At 47.6% G+C, this 23,545-nt stretch overlaps 1 protein-coding gene across 5 annotated transcripts; it reads right to left on the bottom strand.

Annotated features, from left to right (window-relative positions):
* Positions 1 to 780: 780 nt before the first annotated feature.
* chrnb1 (cholinergic receptor, nicotinic, beta 1 (muscle)) lies at positions 781 to 22,315 on the bottom strand. Of its 5 annotated transcripts, none has more exons than XM_061234728.1 (12): positions 22,287 to 22,315; positions 22,082 to 22,168; positions 19,314 to 19,450; positions 16,239 to 16,283; positions 14,885 to 14,994; positions 13,605 to 13,713; positions 12,605 to 12,749; positions 11,803 to 11,991; positions 9,322 to 9,545; positions 6,553 to 6,734; positions 3,132 to 3,279; positions 782 to 1,971 (listed from the first exon to the last, which is right to left on the bottom strand). In XM_061234728.1, the coding sequence occupies exons 2-12, from the start codon at positions 22,143 to 22,145 to the stop codon at positions 1,822 to 1,824; spliced, it is 1,503 nt and encodes a 500-aa protein (XP_061090712.1). In that variant the 5' UTR covers positions 22,146 to 22,168; positions 22,287 to 22,315; the 3' UTR covers positions 782 to 1,821. The 5 variants fall into 5 exon arrangements, with proteins under 5 accessions (XP_061090715.1, XP_061090712.1, XP_061090713.1 ...); XM_061234729.1 differs by having other exon boundaries at positions 22,292 to 22,312; XM_061234731.1 differs by lacking the exon at positions 22,287 to 22,315 and having other exon boundaries at positions 781 to 1,971; positions 19,353 to 19,450; positions 22,082 to 22,275.
* Positions 22,316 to 23,545: the final 1,230 nt, after the last annotated feature.

Genomic DNA, 23,545 nt, shown 5'->3' with positions numbered 1-23,545 from the left:
AAAACTCAAAACAGGAACACACATCAATCACGAATGTAAACATGAGCGAACAGGACTGGAACCTGGCCACCTCCACCGATTCCAGCCATCCCATTCCTGATATAAGCACGACATAAATCACTCCGACTCTCTGTACATCTGAACTAGTGCCACGGCACCGTAAACTGTCAGTAAAAGGGGTACGGTAGGGGTACAGCAGGGGTCTGTTTTTGGTTCATTATTCCCTGGGTCATATTTGTATATATTCGGGTCATATTCGTACCTTAGAATGCTACTCTAAAAGGGTGAAGGGTACAATGGGTATAACTTTCAGGATACTACCCCAGTGACAAGCTATTGTGTTGTATTGACAATTCTGCATTTTTCTGACTGTATAGTGCAGTATGAAGCAGTCTCTCTCTCTCTTTCTCTCTCTGTCTCACACACACACACACACACACACACACAGACCTCGTCTTTCCCTGTCTTAACTGTCCAGCTGAACCACTCTGTGGTCAAGAACAAAACTGCAACAGAGCGGTTGCTGACAGGATACTGCAACTTTATAAACATTTCTTTTTTTTTAAAAACAGCAAGTCCTTCAAACCATACACACGGACAGCGAGCAGGAAGCAGCAGACAGCACACGGTACATTGTAGATGGGACGATCGGTGGGTGTAATGACTCAATCCCAGCATCCCTGTGGGCCTGCAGAGCGCAGTGCGGGTCAGGCCCTGCACGATGCGCCGCACTTTAAATATAGGTACGGCAGGTGACAGGCCCGGAGCACATGCAACACGCTGACGGGTGGCATTCTGGGAACAGATGTGAGGGAGTCAAGCCTTTCAAGAGTTTATCCTCAGGTCTTTATTAAAAAAACATAACAAGCTTTCAGGACAGGTGTCGGGGTGTGTGTGTGTGTGTGTGTGGGGGGGGGGGGGGTTGTGCGTGTGTGTGTGTGTGAGTGCGTGAATGTGCGCACTTGTGTGGATCTGGGTGAGGTGTCAAACACGGGGTTTTTAAATGTAAAAATTCCATCCCGGAATAAAACAGACGCACTTGCTCCTACAAGAATAACAGGCACACAGACACACACAGGAATAATATGCAACAGTGCGCGCGCACACACACACACACACACATACACATACAAATTTATATATGCACACACACATTTATATATATAAACACACCCAAACCCACGTCAAGGTGTGCACACACATACACACGCGCACGCATACATACACACCCACACACGCACATGCATACACACACGCCAGCAATGGTGAGAAGGGAACACAGGAAAAGTGTGTAGTGAAAAAGTGAGGTGGTTATTTTTCTTCATCAACACAATCAGCGCACAATGAAAACATGAATTGAATTTGACCACTAGCTCAGGGGTGGGCAGTTCCCTCCCTGTAGGGTATGAGCGTGTTTTTACTTCCATGAATCACCCTTGCTAATTGCCTCAATACATCAGGGCCTGTCCACTCATAGATTAGATGACAGTTAAATTGTTGACATAGAGACACAGGAACAGTAATATGCCGTGATTGGTGTGCTTATCGATACAGTTGGTTAGAATGGCAGATCGGGTAACTGATTGGGGCAATTAAGCACTGGAGAGTTGGGCTGAAATCCAGATAGAGATATTGGCCCCCCCTACCCCACGCCTGCACTAGGTAAAACATGAGACACTTCTGCATCACGCAAACATGTCCGCCGCACGTGTCCGGCCTGGAGAAGTCCGTGCGCGTGTGAACACGCGGTCTGTGCGCGGGTCAGAATCCGCAGGGCTCCGCAGCTCAGAGCTCCATCACCGGGGGGGGGGCTGCCCCCGATTAATACGGGCTCATGAAAGGGTCACTGGGGGTGGTGTTGAAGCTGGCGTCTGTGAAGATGGCGAGGGTGCCCACGGTGGTGAAGACCACGAAAATCCAGAGGAAGAGGCGGTCAACCACCATGGCAACGTACTGCCAGTCCTCCTTCAGCTGGAGAGAGGGAGAGAGAGCGCGAGAGAGAGGGGAGAGAGTGAGAGAGAGAGGAGAGGGAAAGAGAGATGGGGAGAGTGAGAGATGAGGAGAGAGTGAGAGAGAGGAGAGAGAGGAGAGAGATAGAGAGGGGAGAGATTGAGAGAGAAGGATAGAGAAAGAGGGTATAAAGGAGATTTAGATTTTTATGTCCCCTTTATTTAAAAGTAACGACAAAAAAATTACAGAAATAAATAACCAACCTTCAACGCATAACAATGTTCCTAAAATGAACTAAAAAGGCACAAAACACCAAGAATGATGGGTATTGAGTAGAGGGCAAGAGAAGGGGGGGAGGAGGGGAGAAGAAGAGGGGGACGTGACCAAGTGTTAAGAGCTTTCGTTCAACTTTATTTGAACATTATGAAACAGCGCATTACCAAAGAATCACATATTACTGCAAGAGTCAGTCAAATGCACCGCTGGGTTGCAAGTGTGACAGAACACTGAAACTCAAGCCATTATCCGCCATTTTCATTAAACGTATCATCAGCAAAAAGTCATCCCCTCCACAGCACAATGAGTAAACAAGTTTAATTACAATATTAAAACTCCATTTCTCCCGTAGGGAGCAGATGGTAACAATGTTGATTCAGTTTTCATCAAAACTCCGCAGGTCTCCCTTCCATCACGACTGTCTAATCTAATCTGAGTCCTGATTTGGTCATAAAATGCTCAATAACAGAAAAGAAAAAACGAATAGCACTCTCTAGAAAACTCGGGCTAACGGTTTATGGCATACGTATGCACAACAGGGCCAGCTGTAGAGCATCCCCCCACCCAAAAATCCCCTTTCCCCCTCCACAACATTTTCGTATTTTATTTTTACATTGATTTCATCTAAATTCTATAACCAGATTAGGATCTTATCCTTGTTATATAGCCTATTGTGTATTTGATTTATTTGAATTTGTTGTTTTTTATATACCCACCTCCCACCCATATTGCTTGCACATTTATTGCATATATTTATACTGCATCGCTTTATTTTATGTCTCAGTATGCTTATGTCAGCCATATAGGCATTTCGTACTTGGCTACTCTGAGCCGCTTGCCGTCTGAAAGGCGCTGCACAAATAAAGACTGAGCTGAGCTCCCAGAATGGCCGGCGATGACCTCACCGCCTCATAGTCCTTGGCAGCCTGCAGCTGCTCGGCGATGTAGGTGACGGCCTGGATGGCGGCTTTCAGCTCCGGCGGGAGGGTGAGGTACTGGCTGGGCCCTTCGATGAACTTGCGCAGGTCTGAGCACATTCCCTCCGGCTGGTACCTGGAACCCGCAGGGGCGGCCAGGCCGGGAAAGGGTTAAACAACATCCCCCCCCCCAAAACCCGCACCCGCGGAGCCCAGAGCGGGACAGCCGGGAAACAGAGCCGCAATGTCTGCCGCTTTTCAGCCTGTTTCAGCACCAGTGATTCATTTAGGCCTCTGACTGGGGAAAAAGACAGCCCTTGTAGATTCTCGGGGATTTTTAATTGGCTGCTGAGTGAAAGGAAACCTGCACACTGGAGCCTTCAAAGATTTCACTCCGGCAACTCTGCCCTACACACTTAAGGATCACATCAACCAGGAGAGATAATCCATCTTCTAAACAGGGGGACAATCACAGACAAGTGCGCACACACACACACACACGCACGCATACACACATACACACACATCACACACACACACGCATATATGTACACACACAAACACACACACATACACACACACACCACTCACACATGCCGCACACACACACACGCATACACACACGCACACATACATACACACACACGCATGCACACACATGTACATACACACACACACATCACTCACACACATACATACCACACACACACGCATGCGCATACACACATACAGACACACACACACACACACGCATGCGCATACATACACACACACACACACACACTGATTCACACCCCTGCTCTGATCCCACCCCGGCCCTCCACCCACACTCGCACACAAACGAAACGTGAGGTGCGAATATGGGAGTTAATTGTGTCATACATTATTTATACAAAAGGTCCTTTCTTGGAATGATCACTGGGAAGAAAAGAAGAGCTGAAGAGGGCAAAAAGCTCCCCACGCATTTTAAGATGGTGTTGTGTGTTCTCAGCTAATAATGCAGTTCTAGGGCTCCCAGTACAGAGACTGGCTGTCAGAGAGGCCTGCTCTGGGTCAGGAACTCCACAGCAGGCTGAGAATCAAACAGGAAACGCTGAAGACTCCTCTTTAAATGATCTTTCTTCGATCGCAGCAAAAAAAATAAAAAAGAAGAAGAAGAGAGTGGGGGAGTGTGGAGGAGAGAGACAGAGAGTGAGGGAGAGAGAGAGGATGTGTGTGTGTGAGGGGGAGAGGGAGAGAGAGAGAAAGAGAGAAAGAGAGAAAGAAGGGGTATGAGAGAGAAGGTGTGACAGAGAGAGAGAGGGGGGAGGGAGAGAGAGAGGGTGTGAGAGACAAGGGTGTGAGAGAGACAGTGAGAGAGAGAGAAGGGGAAGAAAGAGGGGCAGAGAGGTGCAGTTTTCTACTGTGTAAAGGTATGAAGGAGCAGCCAGCTGTCTCAGCAGATGGGGGTGGGGGGGCAGGGGCCAGGGGCCCATGAGCACAGGGGTCAGAGAGAAGAATAATGATCCAAAGTACAGGAGAGAGACAGAGAGAGAGAGAGAGAGAGAGAGAGGGAGAGAGGGAGAGAGAGACAAAGAGAGAGAGACAGAGAGGGAGAGAGAGAGGGAGAGAAAGAGAGAGGGAGAGATAGAGAGAGAGGGAGAAAGAATGAAAGAAAGAAGGCCATCCCCTGTTCCCCAATGATAGTTTTATCTGCTGTCTGAACTGGCTGTGCAGCAGTGGTGACTCTCTTTCAGCGGGGCTGACAGCCACATTCCCTGCCATCACCAGGTTCACTGTATACACTCACATGGACTCCCCCTCGTCCAATCAAAACCGCGGCGAGTCTTTGAAGGGCAGCGGCGGAAATCGCTGGACCGCACTCACCGCGCGCGACCTTCATCAAACTCACTCTCCATCGTAACCCCTAACACTACCCAAGTAGCGGCACTCTTCTCCAGCCTCTTAGCACGGGTTTGTATTATGCAGCGCCGCGATCCTGACCTTGGGAGATTGAGAGAGGATTTTAGACTTTTTTTCCGCTCGTCCTCTAGAGGGCAGTGTGGCGCCGCGTTTGGCTGGGCCCGGAGCCTCTTTGCATTCCGCGCGGAGTCTCGGGTTTACGATGCAGCGCTGGGGATTTCAGAGCGCGCGCGGGTGACCTCATCAGCTCAGCGCACATTAGGGAACGGGGAGAAGCGGGCGGAAGCCGTGGCAACGCCGCCGCAGGTCGGACCGTAGATACGGCGCCGCGGAAAAAAAAACGGATCCACTCCGGAAATCGGCTCAGAACAACGGGCTTCAAAAAACAAGAAAGAAAGCAGATATTTTTTACAAATCGATCGTGAATACAGGAGCGGAGATCAAGCCCGCATTTTCCCCCCTCGACCCTTGACCCCCCCCCCCCCGGTGTCTCGACGGACAACGTGTCAGGAGATTTCAGATGACTAATCCGGAGACTAATTCAACTAAGTCTCAGCGACGAGGTGCCAAGACACGCAATAAAAGCAATTAGAGGCAGGCAGAGCAGGGACTGCTGCTTCATCTCATTCCTCTAATAGAGTCCCGGCCCCCGACGCCAGCCAGGGCTAATGTGTCAAATCTGATTTGCTCTGATCATTATTATTTTACCAACGATTTCTTTCCGCCCTCCTCATACATTAACTCAAACATTAAAACGTACGCTCGCAATTAATAACCATCTGTGCACTATCACCACCTCTCATGGAGGGGATAGACTGGAGCGCTAATCCTGGGTTAGCGCTCTTTGAAGCTTCGAATCAACCCCTGGCAGCCGCAATCCCCGTCCTAGCATTGACAGTAATTAACAATTATCTCAATCAATAAACACATCAATCCATCAATCAATCGATAAACCAGTCAATCAATTGGTTAATCAATCAATCGATCGATCAATCAATACATGGGAAGAGTAAGGAAATGAGTCAGGAACTCCTCATCACCTCCTTCCTAGCTGCTTTTCCTTGCTCCTCGCTCCACCCATCGGGGGAGGCAGGAAAGTTGGCGAGAAAAGGAGGTGAAGACGAGGTAATTAGCCAACCGGAATGCCCGTGCTCCTTCAAACATCAGTTTGACGCCACGTCAGTTACAGACGTGGCAGATGGAGAGAGCTGCATCCACAGGTCGACGCGTCCACATTTATACGTCAGGCTTTCCGAAAAAATACTTCCGCAAAGGATGCGCTCACGTTTTCATGCTCAAAAAAATCTTCAAGAGCATCCTAGCTCCTGCCTTCTAGTTCCTAGAAGGAACACACTTAACGGAATTTCCTTAAAAGATGGCTGACCTGAATCGATTTTGGGGGCCGGCACAGGAACAGGAAGAAAGAAGGTGAAAGATAAAGACCGGAATGAGCCCTCTTATCAGTCTGCGTTCTGTCCCTCTCGACCTCTGACCTCTGACCTCTCACCTGTTGGGTTTGGGGAAGAAGATGTTGGTGCTGGGCTTGCGTATGAAGTACTCGTCCACAGTTCGGCTGACGGCCATGGGCGTGGGCTTCCTGTGGTGGTGCTGCTCCATGGAGAGGGAGAGGGGGGCCTCCACCTTCGGCCGCAGAAGCCCCAGGTACGGGGGCAGCAGGTGGATGAAGATCTGGGGGGGTGGAGGAGGAGGTGAGTCAGGGGGGGGGGGGGCACTTTGGAGCAGCTGCTCGTCACGCGAGGAGACGACACACAGGCAGAGCTGGTGTGTGAGCGTGCGGTGCCCAGAACACAAAACACACACCGCCGTGTGATCTAAAGAGAACCTCTTCTTCTCTCTTAGTGGGGTCTTCACACAGAACCGAAAACGGATTCTGAAATATAATCTCACGGCCGCAACTGACGATCAAGGAGCACAGATTGTACATAGTTGTACATAGATCTCATTTTTGGCTCAATTATCAGGGGCATGAACAATGAACAATACTGTAAATGTGCCAACACTAGCTGTCCTGGCCTGACATACAAACAGGCTGCCTTAATATCAAAGAATATCAAAGTTAAAAACATGTCTACAAGTACATATTCCAAATACACAAAAAAAACGAAATTAAAATACAAATACATGAACGCACAGAACCATACAAAGGAGTCACATTAGCTGATGCAGATGTTAGCAGCGTAAGGACGCGCGACAGCCAGTCAATAGAACAGAGCGCACTGCAGACCGGCAGAGCGCGGAACCAAGGTTAAACGGGACAAGCGCTCATTCGGACGACGCCGCCAGTGCAAGTTGTTAGCGGGACACGCCGGCAAATGAACACTAACAAGAATGAGATTAACGTCAGACAAACAAGGACGAACCACGCCATTATCCGGCGAAAGAAGGGCATATCTGTTTCAACACCGCCGGACAGGGCAGCTGGGGGGACGCTGTAATAGAACAGTGATGCGGCGGTAATGGATGTTTTCTTTTGTGCCGGAAACGAGCAACATCTGTCGACTTTTAGGGAATTCATGCAGGCTTTCCAAAAAAAACAACAAAAAAAAAAACAATCTGACACCTTGACAGGGAGCGAACTTTCATCGGAGCTGCCAGATCAACTCTTGGCTTCGAGCCCCGTGTGAACGGCACAGACACACACCTTTCTGCAGCGCCCCCCCGCCCCCATCGCCACGGAAACGTGTGATCTTCAAACACAGCAGGCTTAAAAAGCCGTTCGGATTCACTGGCACTTCCTGAAAACCTGTTTTTAATTGAGTTGCATGTCATTAATCAGCAGGTCGCTTTCTTTGAAAGAGGGATCGTTCTTCTGCAGCTGGGTCCCTGTACACGTGATTTCATTTGATATAAAAGCATGTACATCACATGTAAAAATGAACACAGTCACATTCTAATGCTATTAACACAATAATGCCACAAGGTGAAAACACATACCTTTTGATAACATAATTCAGTAACCATCAAAATAAAACGAATATAAGAAATAGTTTTTGGATATACTGTCTTTTAGAATACTGACATACGAATCCCATTTAAATACTGCTTTGTAATGGCTTCTTATATCGGCCATGGATACGTTTGGCTGCCGATTTATACAAGCACATAATTTAGTATGTATCTCACTGCAGCAGTTGTCTGCAGACATGTTAAGCTCCACATATTCATTAGACTAATGGTTGCAGAACAGAGCAGTGCCTTCTGACTACATGTGTCCCGGTGATTCTCCTTCATTAAAAGTGGCTAATTCTAGCATGTTCCTCCACTCTGTGCCCAATCCTCCTGACCCCCACACGACAGCCCACAGGGAGAGTAATTAGCTTTCTGTAACGAGCAGGGCAACCCCGTTTCTGAAGGTTAATGCCGCTTCATGGGATTTGAGAGGTTTTTGAGAGAAAGCTTATGCGCTTCTGCTTCCGACTGCCTCCGAAAAACCAGAAAGAGAACGCTTCATTTAATTATCCCTGACACTATTATTATTATAATTGTCGTCATTATAATTATTATTCATGAGCTCTCAGCTCATCCCAGTGGAACCCGAAAGCAAGCCAGATACCGCTGAGTGTGTGTTTCACAGGACGTGAGCGTACCCGGACAACGACACCTACACCTCCGGGACTCTCTCTCATACACCCCCTCCCCTCCGATTTCCGCCAAAACTTCAATAAGCTGGGGGTCTGTGCACGCAGCTAAGGCACGGAAATGTTTTAGGCCATTACATTTATACAGCGCTTTTCTAAACCCTTTAAGACGCCTTGCTGTGATGAGGGGGAAACTCGCCTCAACCGCTACCAACGTGTAGCACCCACCTGGGCGAGGCACGGCGGCCATTTTATGGTGCCCTCGCAGCGAGGAGCGCATTGTCCTTTTCTCAGACTGCCTTGGTTTCACTTTTATTTGTACGGATGACTTTTCTCACCCACCGACGGGGCGGTTATGGGGGCAGCGTTTTTACGGACCCGCGTGAAACTAGTGTCCGGAGATGGAAGCATTAACCTTCCCATGGCGAAAATAAAAATATCACTTTATCTCTGGATCACAACCAAGTGTGAGAGTTTTCGTTCCGTATTTCACAGCGTGACATTTCGACCGGACCTCACGCCAAGGACTTTTCCGGAGCGCACTCGCGTTCTCTCGCCGAGAACATCCCTTAAATCACCGGCTGATCCCGGACCCTGTCCCAGGACGCTCTGGCCTCCTGGCAGCTGAGGGTGGAGGGACGGACGCCCGGGCGCCCGGACAGATGGAGGACACTCACCCTGCGCACCCACAGGGGCATGTGGTGGGTGTTGGGGGAGCGGTGGTGCAGGTTGAGCACCACCACACTCAGGATGACGGAGAAGGTCACCAGGACCATGGTGAACATCAGGTAGTTGACGATGATGGGGACGCCCAAGGACGTTTCGGGGACCTTGTCCGCCAGAAGCAGCAGGAACACGGTCAGGGTCAGCAGCACGTTAATGGAGAGACCCATCTTCTCACCTGCAGAAACACACCAACATTTTCCACACACATTTACTAAATACACAGTATACACACAGCCATTTCCCACACACATTTACTAAATACACATTATACACACACACACACGCATTATACACATCTACAGTATACACACAGCCATTTTCCACATCCACATTTACTAAATACGCATCATACACACACACACACGCATTATACACATCTACAGTATACACACAGCCATTTTCCACATACACATTTACTAAATACACGTTATACACATATACACCATCATTTACCACACACACATTTACTAAATACACATTATACACACACACACACACACACACACACACACACACACACATTATACACATCTACAGTACACACACAGCCATTTTCCACGTACACATTTACTACATACACACACACACACACACACACACACCACAATTTACAACATACACAGAGACACAAAGCCCCATCTTTCTGAATGGAGAGACACAGAGTGGACAGTCATAATTAATGACATGCAAAGCGCTTTATAGAGTGGAATGCATTACTGGAAGAGGTGTGCATCATAACCTTGCCTATCGGACCCATTCAGCTCTTCAGTGCCATGTAATTCACCGTGTAATGGATGTACTAACAACTCCGGCTCACAAACACGCATTATGTATTTCAATTCCCATCACATCTCCAAATCAGTATTCAGAGTTTCTGGTGTGTAACTACTGGCATTAGTGTAACAAGGGGAAGCAACGTCACAAGGCACAACGCTCAACAACGGACAGATTAGCCTGCCAAGTAAGTCCCTGGCCAAGGGAACCGATTGCACGCTCAGTAATTTTATCTAGAGGGTAATTCTACCTTCCTCAGGAAACTGAGATGCATTTCTGCACCCCCACCCACCTCAGTCTCTACCCCCGCACCACTGATGAGCCGTGAGAACTATGTGTGGGGTAGAGGTGTGAAGATGTGTGTTTGCATCCGTGTATGTGTGTGTGTATGTGTGTGTGTTTGGGGAGCAGGGATTATTGAGTGGGGGGGGGGCACTGCATTCATCTCTATTACACATTTCTTCTAACAGTCATGGCAGCGATCCCATCAAACAGGGAGGTGAGGGAAGTATTTAATATTAAAAGAGGAACTTTCACACCTAGTGCTGTCGGTGGTGAGGAGCTCAGTGTCAGGGTGCTTGGTGAGGGGGGCGGGGGGTGTTTGGGGGGTGCGTTAAGGCCGAGAGAGGCCAAGCTGACAATATTACCCACTGCAGAGGGGGAAGCCTCCAGGACTCTGGGAAATTAACTGGCTTTTTTTAACAGGAGGAGGCTGCAGAGTCACATCAGGACACGGGCAGTCGAGACGGGGCGGGGGCTTGCTCAGCAGCGCCCTCTGGGTCCCTGCAGTTAAAGCACCGGATCCCACACAGCCCCAGCTCCCCTCCTGTGCCCAGGGGGCCGGACAGAGCCCCGCTGGAGGCTAACCGCCCGGCCGTACATGGCGGGGAGAAGGTCACATCGTTGGCGCTCACCGTGTCCTTATTAATTAAGCGGAATTAAACAGTGCCACCTTTTTCACGCCCTCACACCTCTCTGGCAATGCCGTCCAACTGCGCCATATGGTTCTAGAGGAGGTTACACCGCGCTTCGGCGGGCTAGGACACGCTATGTCGAGGCATACTGTTTACAGCTAAAATGCAAAGGCGCAATTTCAGTTCAGTTTCAGTTTCAGTTATAATGTTGGAGTACCTAGAGCCAAATAATGAAGATAGTTTCACTGTCCCAATACTTTTGGTGTACGTGCAACAGTTTTCATTGTTACTCAGCACCTAACTGATCAGATAAAGTGCTCAATTATGTGGGCAATACATATTTTTTTGGTCTTAATTTGTGGTATTCTGCGTGACACTCTTGTGCTCCCTGTCCTGTGGTTGGTCTTCCAGCCACCGGTTGCAAGTCATTGGTACCAATATGGTACAATATCTTTTTTTAAAGAACATGTAGGAGCAATAAGTAATTTTTCTCCACCTATTGTCTCATGTGCCATTGTGTTATGTCATTGTGTCATTTAAGCAATATTTTAACATTTAAGGATGAGTCAGGGAGTCTATTAAAGGTCCCATAAGGTTATGAAATGCTCTTCACGAGCCCACTGAAAGTCAGAGGGTGATGTCACAGTCCCTTTGTCCTACAGTCTGTGCTCTGCACCCTGCCGTTCTCTCAACCCATCGATGAATTCATCGGTGTGACGACCGGACGTCCGCCGATAGCCTCACCTGCATCGGGTGGAAGGTAGAAATTGAAGATGGCGATGATGGTGATGAGGATGCAGGGAATGATGATGTTGAAGACGTAGTACATGGGTTTCCTCTCCATGATGAGGTAGAAGGTGATGTCCTCGTAATTGTCTGCACGGTGGACGTTCTTCCGTGACGGCTGGTGCCGGATGATCCACTCCCCCCCCTCTGCAGAGTGGGAAGCGGGGAAAGGTGAAGGGGTGAGGGGGGAAAACGGTGACGGCTACCCCTGGAAGGCCAGTGTCCCAGTCCAGCTCCCAGTCCCGCAAGTCACAATCCCATCCACGCACACAGCATGACGTGACACCGGAAAACATAAATATCTAACCCCCAAAATTAATGTACCATACAAGCTATGGCATTCACGGTTCACCAAACCCAATTAATGACAACAGTGGGTAGCGACCCCAAGCCCAGAACCCAAACAAAACCACCTTAAGAACTTCCTCTCACCACTAGGAACGGGTATCGTGTAGATTTTGCCTACAAAGCAAAGCAAACGACAAGAAGCCTATTCTTTGCGAATTGTTCTATTGAATTGTTTCAATAATACTTTATACTTCCAATTCGCACCGTCTTGCTTTTGATATTTCCACCGAGTTTGATGTGCGCTAGCTAACGGTACCCGCTGTCAGAAACTTGAGTCGACGGAGCGGATCTAACGGTGTCAACGCTGGGATTCAGTCCAGCAGAAATCCGAGCTGTGATTCAGTCCAGCAGGCCCCCGGCGGAGGGGAACCGGTGCCACGGCGGTATCGGGTCGGCATCCGACCCCACTCACCGCTGTAGCTTTGGTCATAGATTACTTCCCGGATCTCCCGGCCGTCATCATCCAGTGCGTGGTGCAGCTCCACTTCCGAGGAGTCGTAGGTGTAGGAGTGGAAAACCATGGAGCAGTTCTGCCAGTCGAACGGGAAGTACGTCACCTAGGGGAAGGGAAGGGAGAAGATGGAGGGAGATGGAGGGGGATGGGGGGGGGGCATGTAAGTTTCAGTGAATTTCCTTTTTTGAGGTCCAGAAAGGGATGTAGGCAACAGGAAGCCTTTGAGAACACTGCAGAGTAATATTGCTTCATCCACTGGGTGCTCAGTCCAAGACTGCCCTCACCAGTGTTGTCCTATTAGTGCGCAGACCCCAGGCTAATCAATCAGTGTCCAGGGCACAGTAATGCTCTCTACTCCAAGGTCAGCTCTGCAGAAGACTTTGCAGAAGAGCTGATGTTTTACTTCATTTCACCGCTGCAATGTTTTATATTTACCAACAGCAACGCCTAAAACAAAAACAACAACACCTACAACAATGACAAAAACAACACCTACAATGACAACAACAGCTCCAACAAGAACAACACCAACAACAATACCAACAACCACAACAACACCTACAATGACAACAACAATAAAACCAACAATGTCAACAACACCAACACCAATGACAACACATACAACTACAACAACCCCTACAACAACGACAACAACACCTAAAACAACAACACCTACAAAACAACAACAAAAATGACACCTACAAAAATGACAAAAAACAACACCTACAATGACAACAACAGCTCCAACAAGAACAACACCAACAACAATGACAACAACACCTACAACACCTACAACACCTACAATGACAACAACACCTACAACAATGACAAAACCTACCACTACAACAACACCTAAAACAACAACAATGCCTACAGCAACAACAACAACAACAACAATAATAATAAATACAAAATGTTAATAATAATAATAATACTAACTGCAGATAGAAATCCTCACCTTCACTCCACACGAGCTGCGGTACAGGGCGGGGGGAGTCCACGTGACCTTGCCATTGCTGTGGACCTGGACGTGGACGTGGAGGGCGACGTCGAACACGCCGTCGTTGCTGCGGGGAAAGGTTCGCCAGCGTCAGCACGGCGCACAGAGAGAGAGAGAGAGAGAGAGAGACACAGACCCGCGGGCGCTGTGCCGCGCGACACGCACCCACCAATCAGAGCGCAGCGACAGTAAATAAGCTCCGGCGAGGCTCAGCCACGCCCGCGGGGAGGCGCGCTCTTTAATTGCCTGTAACGCGCTGATGAATGAACCGGAGAGAAGGCTGTTTGCAGGAGAGGTAATGGGGGGCCTGCAGGCTGTGATGGGGCAGGGCTCACGCATGGTGGGGGAGGGGGGTGGTTTGCCCAGTACAGAAAGGACACCAGGGGCTTCACCCCTTCCTGACCAGTGCATTTAAAAGATGCGGCACAGTCCAGCTGCCACCATTATCGCTGAATTATACCAGCTCATTGACCAGCTTATGTTGGTGTTGTCAAAGTGCTTCATTGATGTGTGCGTGTGAGTGTGTACGTATGTGTGTACGTGTGCATGTGTATATGTGTATGTGTGTGCGTGTGTGAGTGTGTGCATGTGTGTGTACATATGTGTGTGTGTGTGCACGTGTATATGTGCAGAGCGTATGTGTACGTGTGTGAGTGTGTGCGTGTGTGTGCCTGTGTGTACATATGTGTGTGTGTGATTGTGTGTGTACATATGTGTTTATGTGTGTGTGTGTGAGTGTGTGCGTGAGTGTATGTGTGTGTGTACATATTTGTGCACGTGTATATGTGCAGAGTGTATGTGTATGTGTGTGCGCGTGCATTAGCGTGTGTATGTGTTCGTGTGTGGTTTTGTATTTGTGTGGTGTGTGTATGGGTGGGGGCGTGCATTAACGTGTGTATGTGTTTGCGTGTGGTTTTGTATTTGTGTGGTGTGTGTATGGGTGGGGGCGTGCATTAGCGTGTGTGTATCTGTTTGTGTGTGGTTTTGTATTTGTGTGGTGTGTGTATGTGTGTGCGTGTGCATTAGCGTGTGTGTATGTGTTTGTGTGTGGTTTTGTATTTGTGTGGTGTGTGTATGGGTGGGGGCGTGCATTAGCGTGTGTGTATGTGTTTGTGTGTGGTTTTGTATTTGCGTGGTGTGTGTATGTGTGTGCGTGTGCATTAGCGTGTGTGTATGTGTTTGTGTGTGGTTTTGTATTTGTGTGGTGTGTGTATGGGTGGGGGCGGGGCTGTTCTCACTTGTTGATGAGGACGATGTCGGGTCGCCACACTTTGGCAGAGGGGACCCGGATCACATTGACGTCGCCGTGCTCAGCCGGGTTCCACATCAGCCGGTGGTCTTCCCACTCCTACAGCAGGCGGGCCGCGGGCGAGGGACATCCAGAAACACAATACAGCTCACCTCTCATTTAATGTGTGACTGGGAATACTGGACCATTGGGAAATTGGCCACCAAGGCTAAACGATAAGGCCATCATAATTTTTTACTTTTGTATGCTCAATATACCCTATGAAAAGACAAGAACCTGTAAAGATTTTATGCTAGCAACAAGTATTGTTCATCTAACCAATGCCAGATATAGCCAATATCCCAGTAGTCATATAAATAAATATACTATAACATCAAGCTAGCCTTATCCTTTAACATCCCTATTCTTTTAATCGCATGGACTCTTGAATTTGTTCATAATCAACAAAGTCTGCTCCTCTGTCTGTTTTTAATATTTTATATCCGTTTTTAATACCATTTTTATTTTTATATCTCCATTTTTCAATAGCTGCCAGCTGCCTGCTGCCAGTTGCCAGAAAGAAAAAGCGATTCTAAGGCTGACTTTTGAAGGAGCCTTGCCAACTTGTCGTTTCATTCCGCTGTACTTTTGCTTCTTCACCGCCGCCATTGCCGTAGCTAGCTAGCTCCAAGTGCTGCACTAAAGCCTGATCCCGGCCCACAGGCCCTGTAGCCACACCCAGCCCTACCCACTCACAAAAGTGCTCAGAAACGTCCCAAATACATCTTTTACATGACATTACATTATTGGCATTTGGCAGACGCTCTTATCCAGCGACTTACAGTTGATTAGACTAAGCAGGAGACGATCCTCCCCTGGAGCAATGCAGGGTTAAGGGCCTTGCTCAAGGGCCCAACGACTGTGCGGATCCTATCGTGGCTACACCGGGATTAGAACCACCGACCTTGCATCTCCCAGACATTTACCTTAACCACTACGCTACAGGCTGCCCCATCTTAGAAGAAGAAAGGCAGAGGAGCACATATTCAGAAAATGTGCAAATACAGAGATTTCCAGTGCATCATATACATGACTGGGCACGGTTATTTTATTACATTTTCACGATAAGAATCCACCCTGCGGCTCTCCATCTCCAAGATGTCTGCTACAGTGCCCGTGCCACTGTATCACTTCAACCATAGTCCATAGGCAAGAGCTCCACCTACTGGCCAACCAGCAACCCTTCCAACAGCAGCAACCCTTCCAACCAGCAACCCTTCCAACAGCTCCAACTGGTCATTCAGCTGAGTTATCCTTTTAAAACGGGCAAAAGCCACTGAGTAGCCGCCGCACAATACACTCACCATGTTCATGAAAACATATGTAGCCATCTCCTCAGCCTTCATGTTCTGGAAGAAAGGAAAAAAAGAAAAACATCAAAGTTGAGAGACAATGTGTACACACTATTCACTTGATTAAAGAAGTAGACATTCACTCCATTCGGGGATTTTCACGTGTTCGCAACCTTTAGTTTGTGGAATGTTTTTAGATCAACAAGACAACCAATTTAATGCTAAGTAGGAAAATATTCTGCAAAGTCCTCCATCTGTTTCTGAGCATGAACACTCTGAAATGCTCTCTAATTCCTTTGGACCCTGAGGTACAGAGCGCAGAGCAGTTGGATCAGCTGTGCTCCAGTGAAGTGGTCATAGACAGATTACAGGCACCCCTTCAGGAGCCTGTAATCGGGGGTGAGCTGGGGTTATACCCTGCCTACTGACACCCTCCCTCCCGAAATAAACATCCCATGCTTCACCATGGGACACCCAGCGCTAGTGAAGTCTGGGTCCAAACCCGGACCGCATGGTGCATCAATCAATCTATGTCATTTTCTAGATAGCCCTCTATAACAACAAGGTGTCCCAAGACACTGAAGAGTTGAAATCAACACAATAAATCAATAAACGCAATCAAGTCAAAAAATCCACCTCTGGCATAAGACCACAGTCTTTTCAATGGGGTTTTAAAAAAAATCACTAGTTTTACGATAACACTGGACTCCGTCCAAGTGACTCTGGACCCAATGAAAGCCATGTCCCTTCCAGTCTGGGGACTTCACCTAAACTATATGTCAACTGTACATTACCTATACGGCATGTTAACTACGTATGTTAACTCTATGTTATGCGTTTCCCTGTGTGTAGCCCACTGACGCTCAATCCTGGTCCTGGAGAGCCGCAGGGTGTGCTGGTTTTTTGTTTTTGTCTTAATAGCAGCAAACAATTCAGACCCAAGAAACCAGGTGAGGCGAGTTAACTGTGTAATTAACTGCTTTCATTGATCAATTAAGTGCTGAGTAACAATGAAAGCCAGCACACCCCGAGGCTCTCCAGGGCCAGGATGGAAGACCACTGGTGTAGCCTAATTATTTTACGCTCTTCAGCCAATGTGTAATTTTGAATTGCATTGTGCTACACGGTCGTGCCCGGTATGTTATTAAAAGACGGCTTTGACGGTTTTCGTGTGTATAGTGGCACACGTGGTTCTGAGGACCAGTGGGAGGCTCCGGGGTTGGGTAGGGGGGGGAGGCATGTTTTTGAACCCCCCCCCCCCCCCCACCATCCCTGTCCTCGTCCCCCTTCAAAGCGAGGAAACCCGAGAAGGTCGGGGACCGTCGGTTCAGAACATTTCTGTCCTGGGACGGGCTTACGGGCTCTGCTATTTAAAAACCGGGGACGGAATTCTCCGGAACAGCTGCTGTGGTTAGGCAAGGGCAGAAAGGGGTGGGGTGGGGTAGGGTGGGGGGTGGCTGGGAAGCTGTTACAAAACTCTTCTCAAAACCAGCCAACAACAGCCCAGCTTATTGTTAAAAAAGCATACTTCAATAAGACTGACTGCTACGATGCACTGAAAGCTTGTGTTCAGTGAGATCTGGCAGATGATAACATACACACTCACCACAGAGCAATCATTCTTAAGCGACACCTCTACAGCATACAGGACTGTTTATGTATTACCTTCAGCCACAGCAAAGCATAATAATAATAATAATATGTAGTACTCTATTCTACTTTCTTTAATGAATTGCCATTATGTAATTCAAATCACATTGTCGTAGCTAATTAATTATACGCAGATGATTACTACCAGTCAACTGTTTCAGGAAATTTCACAATGCTTAATAAATCATCAGCATGTAAATGTTCCGACAACACCCCCCTATCGGTAAGCTTAAAAATGGAGGATGGAGGCGGTGGGGGTGGGGGTGGGGGGGCCTGGGGGGTGGTCTGGCTCCAGCGTGGTTGACCGCACTCTGGTGTTGTTCCGGAATTCACACTCGAGTGACTTCCAGAACGAGCCGTATCATATGGAAGCAGGAGTCAGCGAGCGTAGCGCATCAGGAAGTGCTTCTCTGGGTAACCCGAGGAGGGGAGAGAGAGCCCTGGCACTGCCTCCATGGAGGAAAACAGATGGACCCAGCTTCCGCCCTGTTGATCCAGGACCGCCAAAACAATCAAAGCTTGTTTTCGTTTATTTTAATGGAAACTAAGTACGAGGTAGTTCATCAACGTCTTGTGCCACAAACGTGAATGAAAAAAAACCATCGGCACTCACAAGGTAGATAATTGCAAAAGTTAAATGAGTGAACTGCAAGAAGTGTAGGGTTATTGATTTTTATGAGGTGCTGTATTTTTTTCGACAGCACTCAAAAATGTACAAATGCTGCTATTAAGTTGAGTCACTGGGACTTTTTTGGAGCAAGAAACCATGTGGCATCAACCCAGAAATTAAACCTAAGATTCTGACAATTAAAAATCACCTCAGCAAGCAAGAAAGGCCAATCTATACCAGACGGCCATATGGAAACATGATAAAAACTAATGGCGAAGATGTGAAGTAAAGCACTCTTCTTGTGACAACGTATTAAGTCAAGGGAAACATTTTGAATCAATACATTTCCCTGAGAAAAGTGTGGTTCTTAAGCCTCATCACTTCATGCTAATTTCCGTGGACTAGGCGTCTTCTATGTTTTTATCGTCAAATTATCCTGAAAGATATCCTTATAATCCATCTCCACCAATAAACAAGTTGAATACTGTGCAGGAAAAGGCATAGGGAAAGTTATTGTAGGTCTGGTCCGGGAGAGCCACTGTTTTTATTTTTACTTATATTATTTTAGGGTATATTCCTGATTCCCTGATAGTTTTTGTGTGTGCAATGGCAGATATTTTACAAGAATTTCTGATGACCTGCCAGCTTTAGGATGTTCAGGCACAGCACAGCAGACCTGGGCCAAATGCACAATGCTTTTGGATGCTCTCCTGGGGCAATGCAGGGTTTAGGGCCTTGCTCAAGGGTGAATGTGCTGTGCGGATCTCATTGTGGCAGGTCCCAGTCATTACCTTAACCACTATGCTACAGGTCGTCCTAAGTCTTACCAGGCCCATGAAGGAAGACAATGTCATGCCGATCCTCACCACCACCTTCTCTCTGGGAGTCTTCGCAGGCCGTACTGTCAGGTTGTAGTTGTTGGAGAACAGTGATTTGATCAGCAGGTTCTCTTCCTCCGTAGCCCCTGTGTTCGTTTTGGAGAGGTGGGAGATGGGGAGACAGAGGAGGGAATTCAGTTTTTTTCCAACAGGTCGAAGGTCCATTCGCCACCAAAGCCTTGACTACAGGAAGCATCTCTCTAACATGGTCTCTCTAACAATGTGTCCCTAACATGGTGTCTCTAACATGGTCTCTCTAACATGGTGTCTCTAACATGGTGTCTGTAACATGGTGTCCCTAACATGGTGTCTCTAACATGGTGTCCCTAACATGGTGTCTCTAACATGGTGTCCCTAACATGGTGTCTCTAACATGGTCTCTCTAACATGGTCTCTCTACCATGGTCTCTCTAACAGTTTGTGTTTGTCCATGGGCTCGTTCCGAGCGTTTATTTTCACAGCATCCTCTCCTCGCGTCCTTTCCTTCACTCGTTTGCTCCACCCAACAGAGGACGCAAGGAAAGAACGTGGGGAAAGAGTGCGAGGACGGGCGGCATGTAGGAGAGGTGTTTCAGGCAAACGGAACGTCCTTGTTCAGTCAAGCATCAGTTTGAAGCCGTATCAATGACAGACGTGGCAGACGGGGAGAGCCGGATCTACAGCTAATCATTTATACATCAGAAGTTCTGGGGAAAAAAACGATGCACTCATGTGAAGCATCCTCTGGGCACCTCCTCGCTCCTCTATGGAACATTTAATGGCCCGGAATGTCCTTAAAGATGGCAGACCTTGATTGATTTCTGGGTCAGACGAGCATCGGGGTTAATCATCCATTCCAGTGCGAGCTCCCCCACCGCCCTCCCAACCATATTTGCGGCTGGCATGGTCACAGTTGTATTTGGATGATTTATCGGGCAAATAAATACAACGAGAAACCTCCGCTTCAGAAGCACAAACATCCATCAGTCACTCAACTGCTGTGTGGCACAGTCGCCCTCACAGCAGTGGAGACCGCGTGAACACGTTTCAATTTCTGACGATATCGCGCGATTCATTTCACCACCGCAGAACGCACGCTCAGTGTGCCCAGCCGCGTGTTAATCAACCCAGTCAATTCAAAAGTAATTAAGATCAGTTGCCATGGAGGGAGAGGGCCTGCTGCTGCCAGTCCAGAAGGGATGGATCCCTGCTGCTCTCAGTCACATTTCAACTGGCAACCGATTTACAGCTAACGCAGCGGGCGAGGTGACTTCCCGTTCCAAATAAGGACTTCATTTAAATGTGGAGGAGAGGAGAGCAGGGGACCCCGTGGCTTCCTGTGTCTGAGTAGCTCCATCACTGAGGTAGAGGACGGGTGACAGGCACCAAGGGTAGCGAGGCCTGCCGCTCCTGACGGCGTGCGTCCCCGGCGCTAACTGTGACTTTCCACGACAGCACAGCTTGCGCTTTGCTGATGAAAATGCCTGTCCTACAGCACATCAGGGCAGCACATCACCCCACTGCATCATGGGAAACCCTGAGCAGGATGCATCAGCCTACTGTACCCTTCCCCAAGACTGTGCTTTGGATATCTTATTATTATCATTATTTTAGTATTGTTGTTGTTGTTAGTATCATTGGGTACGGCTCTAGAATTTCTGCCGCCCTAGGTGAAATTGGGAAGGAGGTGGGGTCATTTATATAGGTCTCGTGCCAGCAACTACCACGGACGCAGCGCATTGGTTTTTTAAAATTTTTTCCCTTTAGTTTGGCGCCCCCAACACGAATGCCGCCCACGGTGTGACGCGTGTGGCGTTGCAGCCTTTATCGGATCTCACTAACCAAGGCCGCCGTAGGATGCACTTCTGACAATAACAAATGACAACGCTCACACAGCGGTGCGTTTTCATTAGCGTCGGCCTGCAGTGCAAATCTGCATCTCATTCGAACCGACTATATGGCTTACAGTAATTAACAGACTGTTAGTGGTTTGGGATTGATTTAGCTGAAGTTTTGTTTTTACGCAACCGTGCCCAGAAAGCACAATTATAAGTGTTGCCATGGCACATACAGCGATTCCTGTCATATTGTGATTGAAATCTATCTGCGCCATCAGCACCCTTACGGCCCCCTCTAGGGCTTCCCAGAGAAAACCCGCTGAGTGTAAAATACATAATTAGTTATTAACCTCTCTGACACATGAAACCGTCTTATCATAAGTGCCGATTATGAACTTGAGACAAATAATGCGTTCCCCCGAGATGATTTCAGTAGCTTCGCGCACGCTGCGAATGCCCAAGGACCACGAGTTCGTAAATTTGATTAAATGAGAAGCAGATCCGAACACACTTGTACTCAGTGAGCCCGTCTCGGAGAAAAATGAAGGACCACCAAATCAACAGTGAGCAGAACTGTGCCGGATTGCAGAGGGGAAATGCGGTATACGCCAGTGGGATATCTCTGTTAAATCAGATATCGCTCGTGAATGAACCCGTTCGATTGAGTTAAGTAACTTGTCCTGGGCAGGCGTCCCCTTTATTAAAACGCTGTCACGCAACGCAAGACCTTCCTACCGGTGAGTTAAACTTCGGGGTACTTTAGATTCGTGGTCGAGCAAGATCGTGGAGGCTCAGGCGAATGAGGCCTGATATAATTTTATGAATGGCAGTCAAATCAATTTAATCACATGCAGCACACGAATTCCGAACCCATTGCTGTGGTCCATTTGGTCGACTTACCTACTATCGTGTACAGTCCAGATAAACAGCAGGAATAAATCAGGAATAAATCCAAACCTCTCATTGTGCCCAAGGCGTTGAGTCCCGCTAAAAAAAGTAAATTAAGCTACATTAACAATATAGATATGGCTGGAAATATACACGCGGGTATGTAGCTTAGTATTGTTTATAGTCTGCTACTCTAAAGAACAGTGAACTCCAAGACCTGACTTGTGTTGTTGTCCGTCAGTCAGTGGCGACTGGGCCCAGCTCAAATTACGGACAAGCAGGCGGAGTGTATGAAACGAGAGAGGGACTGTGATTACTTATTTCGATAAGACGCACACACGCACAATCACCGTATTGATTTTGGTTGAATTGATTTACACAAATTGTATTATTGTATAATTATGCCTTTTTTGGGGTTCAGTATTTCACAGACTACACTAAAGTAGCCCAATCGTTTTAATTGTACGGATTCTCAATGTGATAATAATACTACACTTTTGTATGAGAGGAATTAATGAAAATAACCGTTTAATGTAAATAGCCAACCTGCTCTTGGCTTTGATCAGCAGCTATACAGCCAATCCATACACGTTTCCTCTCCTTCTCCTTATTGGCCACATGCTTTTCACATACCGTACACAGCCACGCCCAGAAACGTGCCAAACGACACGGGCTGCCGGAACATCATAGTAGCTAATAGTTATTGAGTATGGTTATTTTATAAAACAAATTCAAGTGGAAATCCTTCATAGTATCCTTCATACACTTTTATAAAAAAATTACATTTAGAACAGTGTAGCCTATATACAGTAAGTCTTAACGTGCTTTATAATGTAATGTAATGTAAGTCTTAACATGCTGGGATTAGAAGTAGCCTACTAGGCTACAAAAACCTGTCACAACTTAAAAAAATAAGTTGTGACAGGTGACCTGGACTAAAATAAAATGGACATGCTGCAACTATATCTGTGAAGAAATGTGCAATTGCATCCTTAATTGTACGAAGAGCCTACAAACCCAAGTCACCTGTAAGCAAAGAGTTCTGTTGCGTGCTACCTCAGCAGTTTGTCGCCGGGCTCGCTGATGAGTCACAGAGCTGAGCCCGAAGGAATGAACCGTTCACGCATACCATCTGTCCAGGGCCAATCCGCCGTCGCGACGTGCTGTTAATTTATTGTCCGCTGTCTTTCAGATTTGGATCGCCGCCATTTTAGTTATGATAGCAGGTAACTATTAACAACCCTGCAACTCAATTTCCGATGAATAATGAATAATTGAATAACTCCATTTGTTAATTAAGGGATGTAAAAAATATAATTTGCTGAACTGATTAGACGTCTGCCCCTCAGTTCAGATTGACAGCCGCCCACACAGGTTGACAATGGCCAGATGTTGTGACGTGAAATGCATTGAGAAGAAACAAAAGCACACAACCCAAAAAGTTACTGGAGACCCGGTTTACAATCATACAAATAT

This window comes from Conger conger, chromosome 3, assembly GCF_963514075.1.
Source record: "Conger conger chromosome 3, fConCon1.1, whole genome shotgun sequence".
Classification (NCBI taxonomy): Eukaryota; Metazoa; Chordata; class Actinopteri; order Anguilliformes; family Congridae; genus Conger; species Conger conger.
Note: the sequence above shows the minus strand (reverse complement) of the source record. Positions and strands in the feature narration are given on the sequence as shown.